General features: G+C 31.5%; 2 protein-coding genes across 2 annotated transcripts; one reads left to right on the top strand and one right to left on the bottom strand.

Moving 5' to 3' along the window:
• Positions 1 to 3269: 3269 nt before the first annotated feature.
• Positions 3270 to 5789, top strand: LOC105142140 (Cox19 family protein (CHCH motif)). Its single transcript, XM_011049645.1, has 2 exons — positions 3270 to 3467; positions 5408 to 5789. The coding sequence occupies exons 1-2, from the start codon at positions 3382 to 3384 to the stop codon at positions 5511 to 5513; spliced, it is 192 nt and encodes a 63-aa protein (XP_011047947.1). The 5' UTR covers positions 3270 to 3381; the 3' UTR covers positions 5514 to 5789.
• Positions 5790 to 6295: 506 nt separating this feature from the next.
• LOC105142139 (probable magnesium transporter NIPA4) lies at positions 6296 to 11961 on the bottom strand. The gene is made up of 9 exons (XM_011049644.1): positions 11408 to 11961; positions 10784 to 10840; positions 10417 to 10507; positions 10185 to 10345; positions 9938 to 10065; positions 9700 to 9837; positions 7518 to 7610; positions 6950 to 7055; positions 6296 to 6770 (listed from the first exon to the last, which is right to left on the bottom strand). The coding sequence occupies exons 1-9, from the start codon at positions 11568 to 11570 to the stop codon at positions 6667 to 6669; spliced, it is 1041 nt and encodes a 346-aa protein (XP_011047946.1). The 5' UTR covers positions 11571 to 11961; the 3' UTR covers positions 6296 to 6666.
• Between the last annotated feature and the right edge of the window lie 2807 nt (positions 11962 to 14768).

Genomic DNA, 14768 nt, shown 5'->3' with positions numbered 1-14768 from the left:
AAAAGAAATCAACAATACAAGTTATACCGCCAATTAGGATTAATAAATTGGTTCTTATTTTAACTAGATGATGAAAGAAAAGAAATGGATATTAACCAAACAATTTTATATATAAAAAAAATCACAATATTTTGGAAAAAAATACGGGGGCACGAAAATAGATTAAAAAAAAGTGACAAAGAATTGGATTAAGTACCAAGATGCCCAAATGCATAATAAATACCTCCTTTTATAGGCCAAAATTGAAAACTATTGATTTAATGACTAATTGATGAGTGAGTAGTCAACCCTTGACTTGGTGACAATCCTTATCTTTTCTTGTCTGCCCAAAACATCATTGATAACGTCAGAATCAGAACCACTTAAAAAATATGAAAGTTATAGGAAATCGTCTCAGCTTTTCAAAAAAAATAAAGGTCATTTGGACTTCTAGAACTCTAGATATGGGCCAAACACTGAACAATATTCGGCTGCAGGACAGATTCAGACTCTTTTATTGTTGTTATAATTTGGACATGAAAATGAACTTTTTAAATCTTGGGCATCATGAAATTTGTAGGCCTATATCTTACCTTTCTATCGATATACAGTAGACCTAAATTTGAAATCTACAGTTCCAGATATGATCTAATTACCAAATAGTGTTTCAGTTTGGACTGCATCAACATCTCTTTTCTAAGTTTGTCCATCTTTTTGTCATTTCAATTTTTGTTTTTAAACTCATCAATCAATCCTTTCATTTATGTGATAGGCCTGCGTTTAAAATGAACATTTACCACAAATTAAAGGTATCTTATATTATTAGATATGTTATTATGAAACATGTTTTAGTTAGGGAGTTATTGATACTTCAAGTGCAAAATCATGGTATAAAACCTTGATAAAAATACACTTTTATGTACTAATTAGTACCAACTATATATCTGTTATATGTTGATTAACTGCAACTGAGAGGGCTCTATATTCAAATCCATATCTATAGAGATAATTTATTGGCATATTACAATATTTGGCTTTCACAAGACCTGGGCTTTCTTTGTTAGTTCATAACATCAACTAGTTCATGCATAACTTATTAGACACATATTGGTAGGCTATTAAAAAGATATTACAATATCTTAAACATACCATCCTAGTTGGTTTGTATCTTTAGCAATCACCATCGTTTAATTTCCAAGCATTTTTATATTTAAATTGGACAATTGATCACGATGATCATCGATTAATAGGTGTATAGTGTGTTTTTATAAGCAGAAATCTTATCTCTTAGAATTGTAAATAGCAACTTATATTTTTTAGAAGCAGTACATAAACCAAATATAAGTTGTTTGATGATACAACCTTTGAAATCAAATGGTTATATTCTGTCTTAAAAGATATTGATCTTACACCACAACAATCACTTGTGTTATGGTGTGATAATATTAGAGTGACATATTTGATGGTTAGTTTTATGTTTCAAGTGTATACCAAACATATCAAGATAAACTTTCATTATGTACATGATAGGTTAGAAAGAAGAACTTTTTGTTCAATTCATATCAAGTAAAGATTAGCTAGCCTATCTTTTGATTTAACTAATAAGCCTTGTGCTTTTCTTAACCAATTAAAATGTTTGCCAACTACTTTTTAGATTGAGAGGGCGTATAAATGATTCTGTTGAGTTAGAAACCAAGTGAGCAACACAAACTCTTAGTTGCCAACAACCAGATATGAAGGAGAAAATTAAGGAAGATAATGTAATTTGATATATTAATTATTATCTAGAAATTTAAAGCATTGTAGTTTAGCTATTGTTTTATACTACAATTTTATAAGAACCTTTTTTGCATCAAGAAGTATTGTCATGATGATGATGTACAATATTTTCAACACAATTGTAATTCCTCTTTGTTCTCTCATTCTATTATTATTTTATATTATGGTATAAACCTATATGAGATTCTTATATTCGAGAACGAAATGAAAAGCAGAGATACAGGAAAAATAGAGCAATGTTCATTCCAATTCAAACATATATCAACCGGTAAATAAACACAAAATAACTTCTTCTTTTTTTATCGAATTAGTTATGATAACATAAGAACATTTATTATACATGTTAAAACTGTGAGCAATTTTTGATATCATGTCAAAATTTGAATGAACTTGATGGATTGACCTAGACTAAACTGATTTACAGTCTAGATTGATTTGGGTTGAAGAAAAATTTGCAAAAGCAATTAATTACTTAAACCCTGTCACAAAGCTATATTGACTCGCCACTTGATTGACTTGGATAAAATCGATCAAATAATTTTTTCTTTAAAAATAAATTGATCAAAACCACATTGTTTTTATCCTTAAAAAAAAAAACTTTAACCATCATTGTTAAGATCAACCTCTAAAACTATGATTGTTTTAAAAATGATAAAGTTCTGAAAATTAACTCAAGGTGAGTTTAGAATTTGAGTTCAAAAAATATTATGGTTGAAAATAATGTTATAAATATTATGGAAAAGATTATCAAAATTGTGCGTGAGTTTTATCTTAAAATATATTTATATCCAGGGATATTTTATATGATTAACCAACTTTAATTGTTATATCAAAGTCAAGCATTATTTGAGATTACAACTATGTTTTTTTTTTAAAATATATTATTTTAATTTTAAATTATTATATTTTTAAATATATTATTTTAATTTTAAATTATTATTTTAATTTTGAATAGCTTTGATATATTAGTCTTAAAAATAATTTTTTAAAAATATTATTTTAATATATTTTTAAATAAAAAATATTTTAAAAAATAATATTTTTCACAATTACAAACACCCTCTTAATAATTTATTAATTCAAACCTAACTAATCCAAGTTAAAATTATGTTTAAATTAGTTTGAAAATTAATAGGATTAAACAACTCAATTAGAAGCGTTTAATTTAAACCTAACTAGCTCAGGTTAAAATTATATTTAAATTAATTTGAAAATTAATTGGTTAAACCTAGGAATCATCTAAACTCAGTTAAAGATGTCTAATCGAGTTTAAATATCTGTTTAGTAATATAGTTATGATTAATTTTTAAAATACTCTTCATTTAAAAATATATTAAAAATATATTTTTTTTTAAAAATTATTTTTAAAATTAATGTATCAAAATAATATAAAAATATTAATTTAAAATAAAAAAAATTAAATTTTTTAAAAATATTTTTTTTTAAAAAAAACTCTTATAATTACGGTATTTTTAGAAGACAAAAGTATTACAACTTTTTATCTAAATAAATATTTGGCACCGCCATCGGAGGAGAAGTCTGACCATAAACAGTTAATTTTGAATTAAACGACAAGCGATATGGATCGGGTGCCACTTTTTTTCTCAAAATAAAAAGAAAGAAATGGCACGAGCAAGCAAAGAGCCGTGCAAGAAAGAAGCTTGCGATATTCAAGCTTGTCTCTCCAAAAACAACTTCCTCCCTCAGAAGTAAGCAACTGATGATCTTTTCGTTTCGTCTTTCTTTGAATCTAATGTCTGGAATTCGTAAACTTGGCTTGTTGTCTCCAAAAATATGATATAATTCATGGGTTTTCAATGAAGATCAAATTTCTAGATATTCAGCTCTACAGGGCTTCAACCCTTTGTGCTTTGTTTACTTATGGGTTTTTTGCCATCTTAGCAATTTCTTATGCTATTTACCTGAGGCAAAAATTTCCCATCTCTCCCACTGTCTTTTAGATATTAATAAGAGAAAGAAGATGAACTGATAAGAAGGTGTTGAAACTTGATTTGTGATGGAGCGCAAGCAAATATTCCTTGACCAAAATGCATGAGAGAATGGGTTATGGTTATAAAGATGAGGAAGACGTGGTTGAAACCAAATATCGATTCAAGGTGAACCTTGTTTTCGTGAGTTTTCCCATCGATAAAGGAATGACTCTTCCCGGCCCTCCCATATACCAAAAAAGTGGTTCGAAAGGTTCTATACGCAAATCTAAATTAGAAAGAGGGGGTCTACGGATCAGTCAAGAGCTTCACCCCAGTCTTCCCCGGGGGAAGGAAGAAAAGCCAGAGACGAAATATAAAACCTCCTAGAAGCATTGTTAGGTTTTTGGGGATCACTTATAACTAGAAACTGCTTTAGAGTTCTGTTGTTTTGTATCTTTCTTGATTTTTTTTCCATAATGTTGTGTTTTTAATAACCCAGTTTTAATTTAGGCCGAAAAATGTGAAGCATGTTTCTTGATTTCATCAGCTTATGTCTTATTTCCTGACTTTTCTGTGCTGTTGTAGTTGATGTTCTAACTTCTACCGCGCGACCTTTTTCCTGGTTTCGAGTCTTAACTCCCGATGCTTCCGGCTCTTGATATGTGATTGAGCAGTTGTAGTGCTAAAGTTTCAGTTTGCGTCTTTTCAATGAAGCCCTCTAAAAGCTTATGCTCCTTGTGGACTGTTAAAAGTCATGGTTTTTAGTATCTGTCATCATTGGAGTTTTCAGATTCTCTGATGCTTTCTTGAAAATGTTGCCACTTAATAACCTGAGAGCATGCAATATATGTGCTTCAAATTGCCGGCAAAAAATGTCTATATTTTTGTGCTGCATAAATGTTTGCAAAAAGAATCTCTGCTCTGCGATGAGGGCCTGATTGGTTTGTGTGTCTTGAATTCTATGCAACTGATGGAGCGTGTGGTAGTGACTAGATTTGAGAAACCTTCAACAGTACCTTCTTTCCAGATGAAGCTGCTTTGTCATGTAGGTAGGTTCTGTTTGGTAGTTGAATGATTTTTTGATGAAGCAAGTTGGAATAGCAAGCACAACTCTTTTGGAGCGAGGTTAAAACATGTTTGTTTCTCTAGTTGATTTTACTAACTGCGTGATTGGTCAAATTGGTTGAAATCATGGTTCAATCCTTATCTACATGTAAAATGCCTCAATACCTCTGCTGATTAGCTTCTTGAGCAATCTCATTAGCCATGATTATCATCCTCATTCTTTTCTCAGTCATTTCTTTCTTTTTGCCCAGTGGTAATTTGACTTTCAGATGGCTGGCGACCCTCCAGCTTAGTTGTTTCTGGCAATACTCAATATATTAGGACGAGGAAGTGATTGCTGGTGCTGACTAGTAGCCCTATATATGGTGCTGAGAATCTGTAGAGTAGGGATTATTATTGATATTAATTACATAAAACTAACCAGTTAGCAAAACCTCTGTGTGCTAAAAGACCTTCTGTGTGGTTTGGTGTATTTTTGGTTAATTGATGCTATAATGCGTTTTCGCAATCTATTTCTACTCATTAACATGATCCAGTCCATCTACATATTAGACAACTGTCAACTTATTCACCTTCTGTGCTATCCTATGCTACTGATGCATCTGATTTTCCTCGTATTCATAGTTTCTAATTAGCATTTTGAAATGGTCTAGGTGCCTTAAAGTGATAGAAAATCTGCAGTCTTGCTGTGTGAAATGCGATTACAAGTCAACACATTGTGCTTCGGTGTCTGGCCTTCTGAAGCAAATGCCCAAGTGAGGCCACAATCTTCATATTGCCGTCTAGAGGAAAGGGATTGCTGTCTTGTCTGTTCTCTTCTAGAGGAATACAACAGCATCAAAATGTCACGAGTTTTACATCATGGGATACTGCAATTCAATATGTTCTGTTTCTCCAAGTAGAGGTATATGTGAGAATCTGATTCTATGCCAGGTGCTGTAAATTGTGGAAGAGAATATTTAGCCAGAGACTATTCTGTATCCTCTGAAGGGGAAAAAAAAGAGAAGCTAGAATAAAGCTCGAAAACTTGTCATGGAACCAGAGTCGATAGAAATGTTCACGTTTATGCGTGCTAGAATGCTTAGTAGCACGTTAGAGGCCAATATCATGCTAAACTGCTTCAAGCTATTTAGTATTTCCTTGTTGATTGATTATCTTCTGCATTCTATGCCTGACATTTTACTTGATGTTTTTGAGTAGACAAGGAAAAAAACACATGTATTTTATTTTGTTGGAGGAACAACAACAAAGATATAATAAATATATCTGAAATAGTTTTAAAATGAATTTCTGGCTAGGAATGTATCATCTATCTCACTATCTTCACAGTTTGGAAAGAGACATTAGAAACTTGCAATTTATTTGTGAACCTGGTGAAGATTCATGTAGTAAATTTGACATTAGTTCTTTGGGGCTTTCAACATTTTTTTCATCCTTCAAAGGAACAACTCGTGCATCTTCCTTTCCACCACCAATCACTTCAAACCAGTAGAGTATCAGGTGATCGCATCAATGCCAATAAAAAAAAATAGAAAATGAAGTGGATGATAAAGCATCCACTAGAAATTTGTTTCCCTGCACACAGAAGGAAGCTGAAGATTCTTTCTTGGGAAAATTGGAAGAATGATACACTATTACCAATGCTATCCAAAATCACATTGGCCAATTCTTTCTGTATGAATAGGGGGAGCTGTAAACAAGGCAACAGCTGATGCACTCTCTCACCTAAAAAGGGTTTAATGAAGAGAAAATTTTCACCTTCCCTTCTTACTGTAATGTATAACAAAACGAAAATGGACTCAACAATGGACAGGCGATGGTGCCTTGAGCTTTCTTTTTCTTTTTTCTTTTTTGCCACTCCCTCCCTGAAAGAGGTGCGATTGAATAAACGAGCTCAAGCAAAAAATGAATTTTATGGTGCTCTCGATGAATCCTGCCGCCTAAGAGGAATGCCCTCAGTACCAAAGCCATCCTCTTCTGTGTGCTTGGAGAGTCGCACGGGTAGAGATGGAGATCCTACATTTGATTTCAAAACATCAATCAGAGGTTAAGAACTCCAAAGATACTGGCATGGATCTCTCATAAATCATGCAGTTAGAAACCATATCAGTGTGCATCAAGTGCTTGGGAGACAAGGGGCACGGGTAGGAAATAATAATAATGGTTACAATAATAATGATATAGAGAGCATATACCATCAGCCATATCCTTCGTCTTGTGAAGAAGAAACGTTCCTGAAAGGATAGTCATGAACCCACACATTTCGGTGACTATTTGAGTTGGACTCTGCCTATCCCAATCCTGATTAGAATAAAAAGGATGATATTCAAAAATGGTTATTCATCATCAATCACAAATTTGCTAACAACTAAAAAACAGTGTAAAATCATGCTGAAAAAATTAATTAAAGTCAAACTTCAAAATATAACAAATCCCCAAAAGAGTCTAAACGCCAGTTGACCACAAATGAAGGCACCATGGAAACTTTTTTTTCCAAATTCCATCCTTCAGACTTTTAGAGCAACGATGACTCAGTGGTGGAAATAAAAACCATCACCTATATGCTTATTTTTCCTGCAGTACAAAGCTGTGTTTTGGGCTGAAAGGCATCAATTTGATGCTTGTTTGGGTGATTTTCAATTGTTTTGATCCAAACACACTTTGAAAAGCACTTTCAAAGCATTACCACTGCAGACAATTAACAAATCATATCAAGTTGACAAAGTAACAGAGGATGCTTTCTGAGCCAGTAGAAAAGCATACCTTGAACATGATTACACTTGCCAAAATTGTTAGTGATGTAAACATGACATAGTATATAGGAGAAACAACAGCAGTGTTGAAAGTGTCAAGCGCCTGCATATGAAAAACCAAAAATATAATCAAAGGACAATGAGAGGGCTGTCACCATAAAAAAACAATAAGTTTTGCATATAACCAGATGACAAGCGACACACGAGAACCAAGATGTTACTTGATACAAATCCTCGCAACTACAGAGTTAATCCTTATTTTAGGTGCAAACCTCAACAAGAGAAGATATTCAAACTCCTAAATAGTATCATTTACGCCAATTTTACACTTCTAGGCACCAGACAGACTGATGGATATTCAATTTACAACAGAACATGTTACACTTATGTCTCAATGCTTCCCTTGACACAGTACACAACAAATGGAGAAAAAGGATCAATGCAGCCAACCTATTAGCGCAACGCTTCTGCATAGTTGATTGAGCTCTCTCTCTTTTAATAATCATAATGGATAATAGATTTGTAATATTAACAAATTTTATTTTAAAGGAACAGTCTTTGGGACATCCCAAAAATCACAAAAGGGGAGAAAAATATTAGCACAGAGGAAGTACCCCTGGTGATCAAATGACTAAATGAGAATCAATCCAATTTTATTTTATCACAGCAACAAAAAAGGAAGCTAATTAATATAATTTCTTCATGTCCTCCAAAATATTTCATACATCCCATGCACTAGACAACATAAAGACCAAAAGATACTCTACCACCAACCAAGTTTCAACAGTTCCCAAGATCCATTGAAGTAGGAATTCCAACCCTCATCTCCCCGACAGAAACCCACACACCCGTACAATTTTCTATACTCAGCTAGAGACATTACTCCAAACATATCAGGTAACATAAAAGTCATTGTTATATTGTTTCAAGAATTTGGATTTCCCACATCACACAGGGTTTTTGATACCACCAACAAATAGCATCCTAAGCAAATGTTCCAATCCTCAGGTATGAATCTCAATCGCTTTTAAACACTAAGTTCTACCAACCCTCAAATGTATCAGCATTTTTTATTTCCATTATCCACCTTTCCCTAACCCTGGCAATTCTGTCAGCACAAATTATATTTTGCCTTGACATTACTCCAGAGTATTATACTTCAAGGATCATATGTTGCTTCATAAGAGAACACCACATCACCATCAGAGCAAAATAACACTATCTGGCCTTATAATGCTAATCATAGCAAACTTGAGCATTTAGCCATTTGAATCAACCACAAGAACAAAATACAAAATGAAAAACAAAGGGATGAAGACCAATCAACAAGATAACACTTCCAAAATCACTCGAAGATCTTAGGGACTTCATGAAGCATCACTGAAGAGTTTTAAGAGGTTTTATGAAGAGATACAATCACTCCACAAAGTGAGCCGATCTGATTTTGAAGCCATTCCCCTGATATGCAAAATAAAACCCGGATTAGCCCTTGTCTCTGCTCAACCTAACATATTAGACTCCTTGAAATAACACTCCTGAATTTGATAGATACAGTATCCACAAGAGGAGACAGCATCTCACACCAGTATGATCAGTTACATGAATGATGCCTATGATAGCGAGACAGTCCCTCAGCCAAGTTTGTAGGCTATATGCTCTTCACTCTAGATGCTCCCCTTCAACTTCCTCACGACCATATAATGCAAATTATTAGATTGATAGCCACATGACAAACCAAAAAAAAAAAAAATCTCTGATGCTATTATCACCAATTAACATCTCTTTGTCCTAAACTCTTATATATCATCTCTTGCGAAGTTCTTATTTAACAATTCCCTTCCATGCTTTTGAATATGAGGACCCAGTAAAAGAAAACTTAAGGAAAGACACCTTAAAACTTCTACAACAAAGCCAATAGCCACATATTTGCACATCATGATAACAAACACAAATTTTCCCATGTTTCATCATCATTGAAAGTACCATGACAGGAACGATTTTAACGACTCAGGAAGGTGCAATGCGAAAGTTATCAACTTCATTGGAATGTAAAAATATCCACCAACTTGCAAGGATCTTATCATAGAGGAAGTTAAATAAATGATCCAAAGAATAATGCTATACTTAAATAGATAATTATCTGATAAGTGCGTAAAAAAACCCTAAGATGACAGACAAGAAACTGCTGCTACCTTGTTCAAATAATTCATTTGGGTAAGCACACAAGTAATTACAACAAAGGCAAAGACCCATGTTTGCGGATATATTAGCTGATTCGTTCCTGACAGTGTCAACTTCAACGCAATTCCAAGTGCTTTAACACTCATGACCTGTCAAACATCAACATTTGAGAAGATCATTTACAAAAGGGGGAAAAACTTGCAAGAAAACAAACAATACAATAACCAACAAAAGTATAACAATACATACCGACAAGGAGCCTACGAGAGAACAAACACCAATGTAAACCATTATATGCGTCTGGCCATAGTCAGGGATAAAGTGGAATATGAGAATGAATACAGCTGCTATGACCAAAGCAGCATAGAACAGAAAGGCTGAAAAAAAAAAAAAGGGATACAGGTTTGTTTCTTAAGCACATTTCTTTGCAACTTAGTCTATTAGAATTATGATTAATATACAATTTCAAACTATTTTTATCAAACAAATCTATTACCAGGCTCCGTAGCAAGATCCCAAACTTCTTTCACAGATTCAATCTCACGTTCTTGAGGAGCATGCAGCACAATTGTTGTAGAACCCACAACACAAAGAACACAACCAAGAATTCCAAAAATATGCAATTTCTCTCGTAATATGATATGTGCAAGAGCAGCACTGCAAACCAACAAAATGTTAGGACCTGAATAAGAAATATAAATTAGATTGTGGTTGATGATCTGTCATGCCTTATAATAATGCTGAGAGCACCAAGAGGAGTGACCAGGATAGCTGGTGCAAATGCATAAGCTGCAAAATTAGCAATTTCCCCAACAATCACTGTTGAAATAACAGGCAAACATTAGAATGGACTACTTGGAAATACAGCTATGATGTCCAGATAAAATAAGCAGATTACCACTTTGTTAGATTTTAAAGGTACTACAAGTTGTGAAGAGTTTAAACAGAGGCTTTTGTAAAAAGATCAAACATAACTTGCATCCACATAGAACACAGAGAAAGAAAAGGAGAGACGCACTTACACATTCATATCATCTCAAGATCTAAAAGCAGATAACTTAAGAAACAACCACATTTGATGATGGTAAAACTTACTTGTTATCATGCCCACCCACCAAAGCGGTTCATATAAGTAGGTATAACCTCCACTTCCTGCGAATTAAAGTCAACATAGTCAATTTCGGTGAATTCATGTTCACTATACAAGTATAACAGCACACTGTAAAAGGTACAATAGCAAAGCAGGGCACTAAAATTGAGGTTTATGAATTTCCATAAGCATTTTTGGGTAGTAACTTCTCGGATCCTCCGCAAAAAAGAATAGAATAAATAGATAATGCAATTATTACAAAGAAATAGATAGATCTTATTAACTCCTCACAAACCCATTTTCCAAAACTTCCAACTGACTCGATAAAAAAAGACCCAACACATTCAGCAAAAATCCATCAAAAACAATCTCTCAAGTTTCAAACATAAGTACACCACCACCACCTAAGCCCTAATCAAGAACATCATCAGCTTGGAATCTACTTGAAGCTTGAGACAAGTTCTAATCCAACCATTCTTATACTGCCAATACTTCCCAAAAATGGCCAAAAAGATTAAATCTTGAGGAGATTTCCCAACCGGTTTCTGGATAACCAATAATAAAGTCAAGCTTAAACAGAAAACCCCCCAAAAAAAATCCAAAATCATTAAAAAAGGAAAGAAAGATACCTGCCCTGATACCGGAGGCCCCAGCTTTCTTCAAGCCCTTCTTCTTGACAATGAAACTGGCACCAATAAAGACGCTGGAAGACAGTGCCAACACTAATCCCTTAATATTATCAGCCGACATCCCCTTGTACGACTCTTTCCAGCTCCCACTCTCCATCGCCATAATTTTACAGTTAAAAAGACCAAAACCCTATTTTTCCACTTGTAAACAAACAGCCCTTACTATATCTTCACACCACCATTTCTTTCTTTCTTTATTTACCAAACTCAGTTCTTACTCGGACGGAGTTGAAACTGAGTTTGAAGCAGCTCGTAAAGCAGGAAAACTGTGTGGAGTTAGGAGAAGGAGCGGATCTGAGAGGTGGAAGGAAGATGATGTCGGCGCGTGGAGAAAGAGAGAGTGCTGGTGCGCGCGTGGTAGTGGATCCAGCTGTTTGTGTTGTGGTTGCGAGAGAGAGATTGGTTAGATGCGAAGGGTGGAGAGAGAGGTACGTTGGATTTGTTTTACCAGAAGATGACTCGTGTCTGACTCATCAAGCCACTGCTTCCGATCTATTTTATGTATTTATATAAGAACTTTTCATATTTGTAATTTTATTTTATTTTATTTTTTAAGATTATAGTGTTTTCTTTTTTAATTTTATAATATTAAACTTGGTTTGCTTAGGTATATTGGCTTGTGATTTAGAAGAGGGTAATATTAAAATGTTAAAAAAATATTAAATAATATTTTAGATTCAAGAATTTTAAATTTGCTGATTTGACAAACAATAAAAAATTAATATTTTTACTTTTTAGTTATAAAAAAAATAAACCAACAACCAAAGAAATATTTTATAAAAAAATAAGATAAAAAAATAAAAATGAAACTATAAAAAATCTCATAGTGATTTCCTAATATCATTTAACTTTCGTTATAATGTTAATTTGATAAATTCAAGCTTTAGAATCATTACATTAGATTTTAAATTAAATTTTAAAAGATATTGATTCAATAAAATCTAGCCTATTTAACTAAATTTGTAATGACTTAGTTAATCTAATTGGTTAGTCAATTCAAGAAATTCATGGTTTAGAACCTAACCTATATTATATTTCAAATTAAATAACAAAAGATATTAATTCAGTAAAATTCAGTTGATCTTATCGGTTTTTTGATAACCCAATTTACCTTATTGATTAACATTTTTATTCTATAATGTTAAACTCAGTTCGGTCTATCATGTTGACCTGAAAAATTCATGATTTGAATCCAAAGCTAAATTAGATTTCAAATTAAATTAGAAAAAATATTGATTCTATAAAATATAATTGATCTAATTAGGTTCTTAATGATTCAGTTGACCTGATTAATTAACATTTTGATTTTATAACATTAAATATGATATTGTTCAGCATGTTAATTCAATAAATGCATCATTTAAAACTTCACCTTGATTGAATTTCAAATTAAATAGCAAAGGATATTGAGTCAGTAAAATCCAGTTGATCCAAACAGGTTTTTAATGACAATGTTGACCTAATTAGTTTACATTTTCAATCTACAAGTCTAGCATGTTGATCCGATAAATTTATAATTAAGAACCCAACCTGAATCGAGTTTTAAATTAATTAAAAGATATTGATATTATAAATTTAATTAATTTAGATGAGTTTTTAATAACTTTGTTAATATGATTGGTTAACTTAAAAAAAAATTAAAGAATGAAACAATGTTGCTTTTTTTAAAATTCACCCGTGAGTTAAAATGATATTTAAAAAAAAAATTGCATTGACCTAGTGATCCATGAGTTAAACCAATAATCCAAATTTTTTTTTGAGTTAATCCTTAAATCGAATATGATAATTATGATAGAAAGCATGAAATGAAAGAAGTTTGATATTGTTTTTTTTTTAAATAAAATAAAACCATCATTTTAGCTCTACTTGATCTATGGTGTCATGAAAACAAAAAAAATATATTTATTTATCAATATAAGACATGAAAGGTAAGAATTTCCAATAAAAGGTAAAAGTGGATAATAGGATAAGATAAGAATTAAATAAACATTAAATGGAAGAATTTATATGAAAGTTTTTCTAAAAATACATGTTCTACTTTTTAAAAAAATAGGTGAAAAGGATTTGTTTTGTTTTCCTTACCCAAATCTATTCTTTTTTTTAGGGATAGAAATAAATACTTATTTTTCATACTTTATATTATTTATATTTGAACTTGAGTCAAAAATAATTATTTAAATTTAACTTGAATGGAATATAACTATAAGATTTCTTAATTTATGATTCTATTATTTTTCATGGAAGATATTTACTTCTTATCAACAATTTTTTGTTACCCTTCTAGTATTTATTTACTAACAACTAACTTATATATTCAAATATTATTTCTCAAATTCCTTAAATTCTTGTGTACAATTCTAATGCTACCAACATTCAAATAGGTTCTCCACACATATTTTTAGTTTTATTAAATTAATTATCCATGTTTTTTTATATTCATATTTAGGTTATATCAAATCTGAATTTCAATGAGAGTTTCAAGTTATTTTTTCATTATATATTTCTTATAAAATAAATTTTATATCCATTTATAAATTCTAAGATAATTTTTTTATAAAAAAAATCTTAATATGCAAACATGCTCAACATCAATTTTAGTATTTATAACTAACCATTTTTTCAACATGCTGATTATCAATTTCAGTACTTATAACTAACCATTCTTTTAACATTATCACCATGCTAATAAAAAACACACACACAAATTATCACAATTATCCAATTATTCAGCAAAACAATACATGGCCGGTCCTAAGTTTCATTTGTTTTCATAACTTGATCTTCAATTGTTTATAAATTTTTATTAAATATATTAATCTAACTCAATCTATCAATTATAAACCATTAACATAATTTTTCAATATTTACATATATACTCTAATTCACAATATAATATACTAATAAGAAACTCAATTAAAATTTGATAATTAATTTAATTTAATTATAATCATCATTAACACATCTGTATATGCTAAAAATAAACAATAATTAAACATTCATTTTAGCTTTATAAATTCCTCACTTTTTACCTATTATGACCGGGTCTAATTTAACAAAATTACTAAAATTTTTCTTTTTTATTTACTCATTATTTAAGTCATTCATATCTTAATTATATCATTCAACCATAATTTTATAATTCCTTTAATTTTCATCCAAAAACCCTTATTAAGATTTAAGCATTTCACGTAAAAATTCATTTCTCTCCACTTAAACTTGCATAATTGAGTTTAGAACTCTTTATCAGGCAATCAAATAAGCTTCGAATAACTATTGAAAAATTTACACCCTTTCTTTATTT

Source organism: Populus euphratica, unplaced genomic scaffold (assembly GCF_000495115.2).
Source record: "Populus euphratica unplaced genomic scaffold, PopEup_1.0 scaffold268.1, whole genome shotgun sequence".
NCBI classification, from domain to species: domain Eukaryota; kingdom Viridiplantae; phylum Streptophyta; class Magnoliopsida; order Malpighiales; family Salicaceae; genus Populus; species Populus euphratica.
Note: the sequence above shows the minus strand (reverse complement) of the source record. Positions and strands in the feature narration are given on the sequence as shown.

Coding starts and splice junctions, on each gene's coding strand:
- LOC105142140 (XM_011049645.1), top strand. CDS start 3,382: ATGGCACGAGCAAGCAAAGAGCCGTGCAAGAAAGAAGCTTGCGATATT. Junction 3,468..5,407: donor AACAACTTCCTCCCTCAGAA/GTAAGCAACTGA, acceptor GAAATGGTCTAG/GTGCCTTAAAGTGATAGAAA.
- LOC105142139 (XM_011049644.1), bottom strand. CDS start 11,570: ATGGCGATGGAGAGTGGGAGCTGGAAAGAGTCGTACAAGGGGATGTCG. Junction 10,841..11,407: donor GGCCTCCGGTATCAGGGCAG/GTATCTTTCTTT, acceptor TTTAATTCGCAG/GAAGTGGAGGTTATACCTAC. Junction 7,611..9,699: donor AAATGAATTATTTGAACAAG/GTAGCAGCAGTT, acceptor TTTCATATGCAG/GCGCTTGACACTTTCAACAC.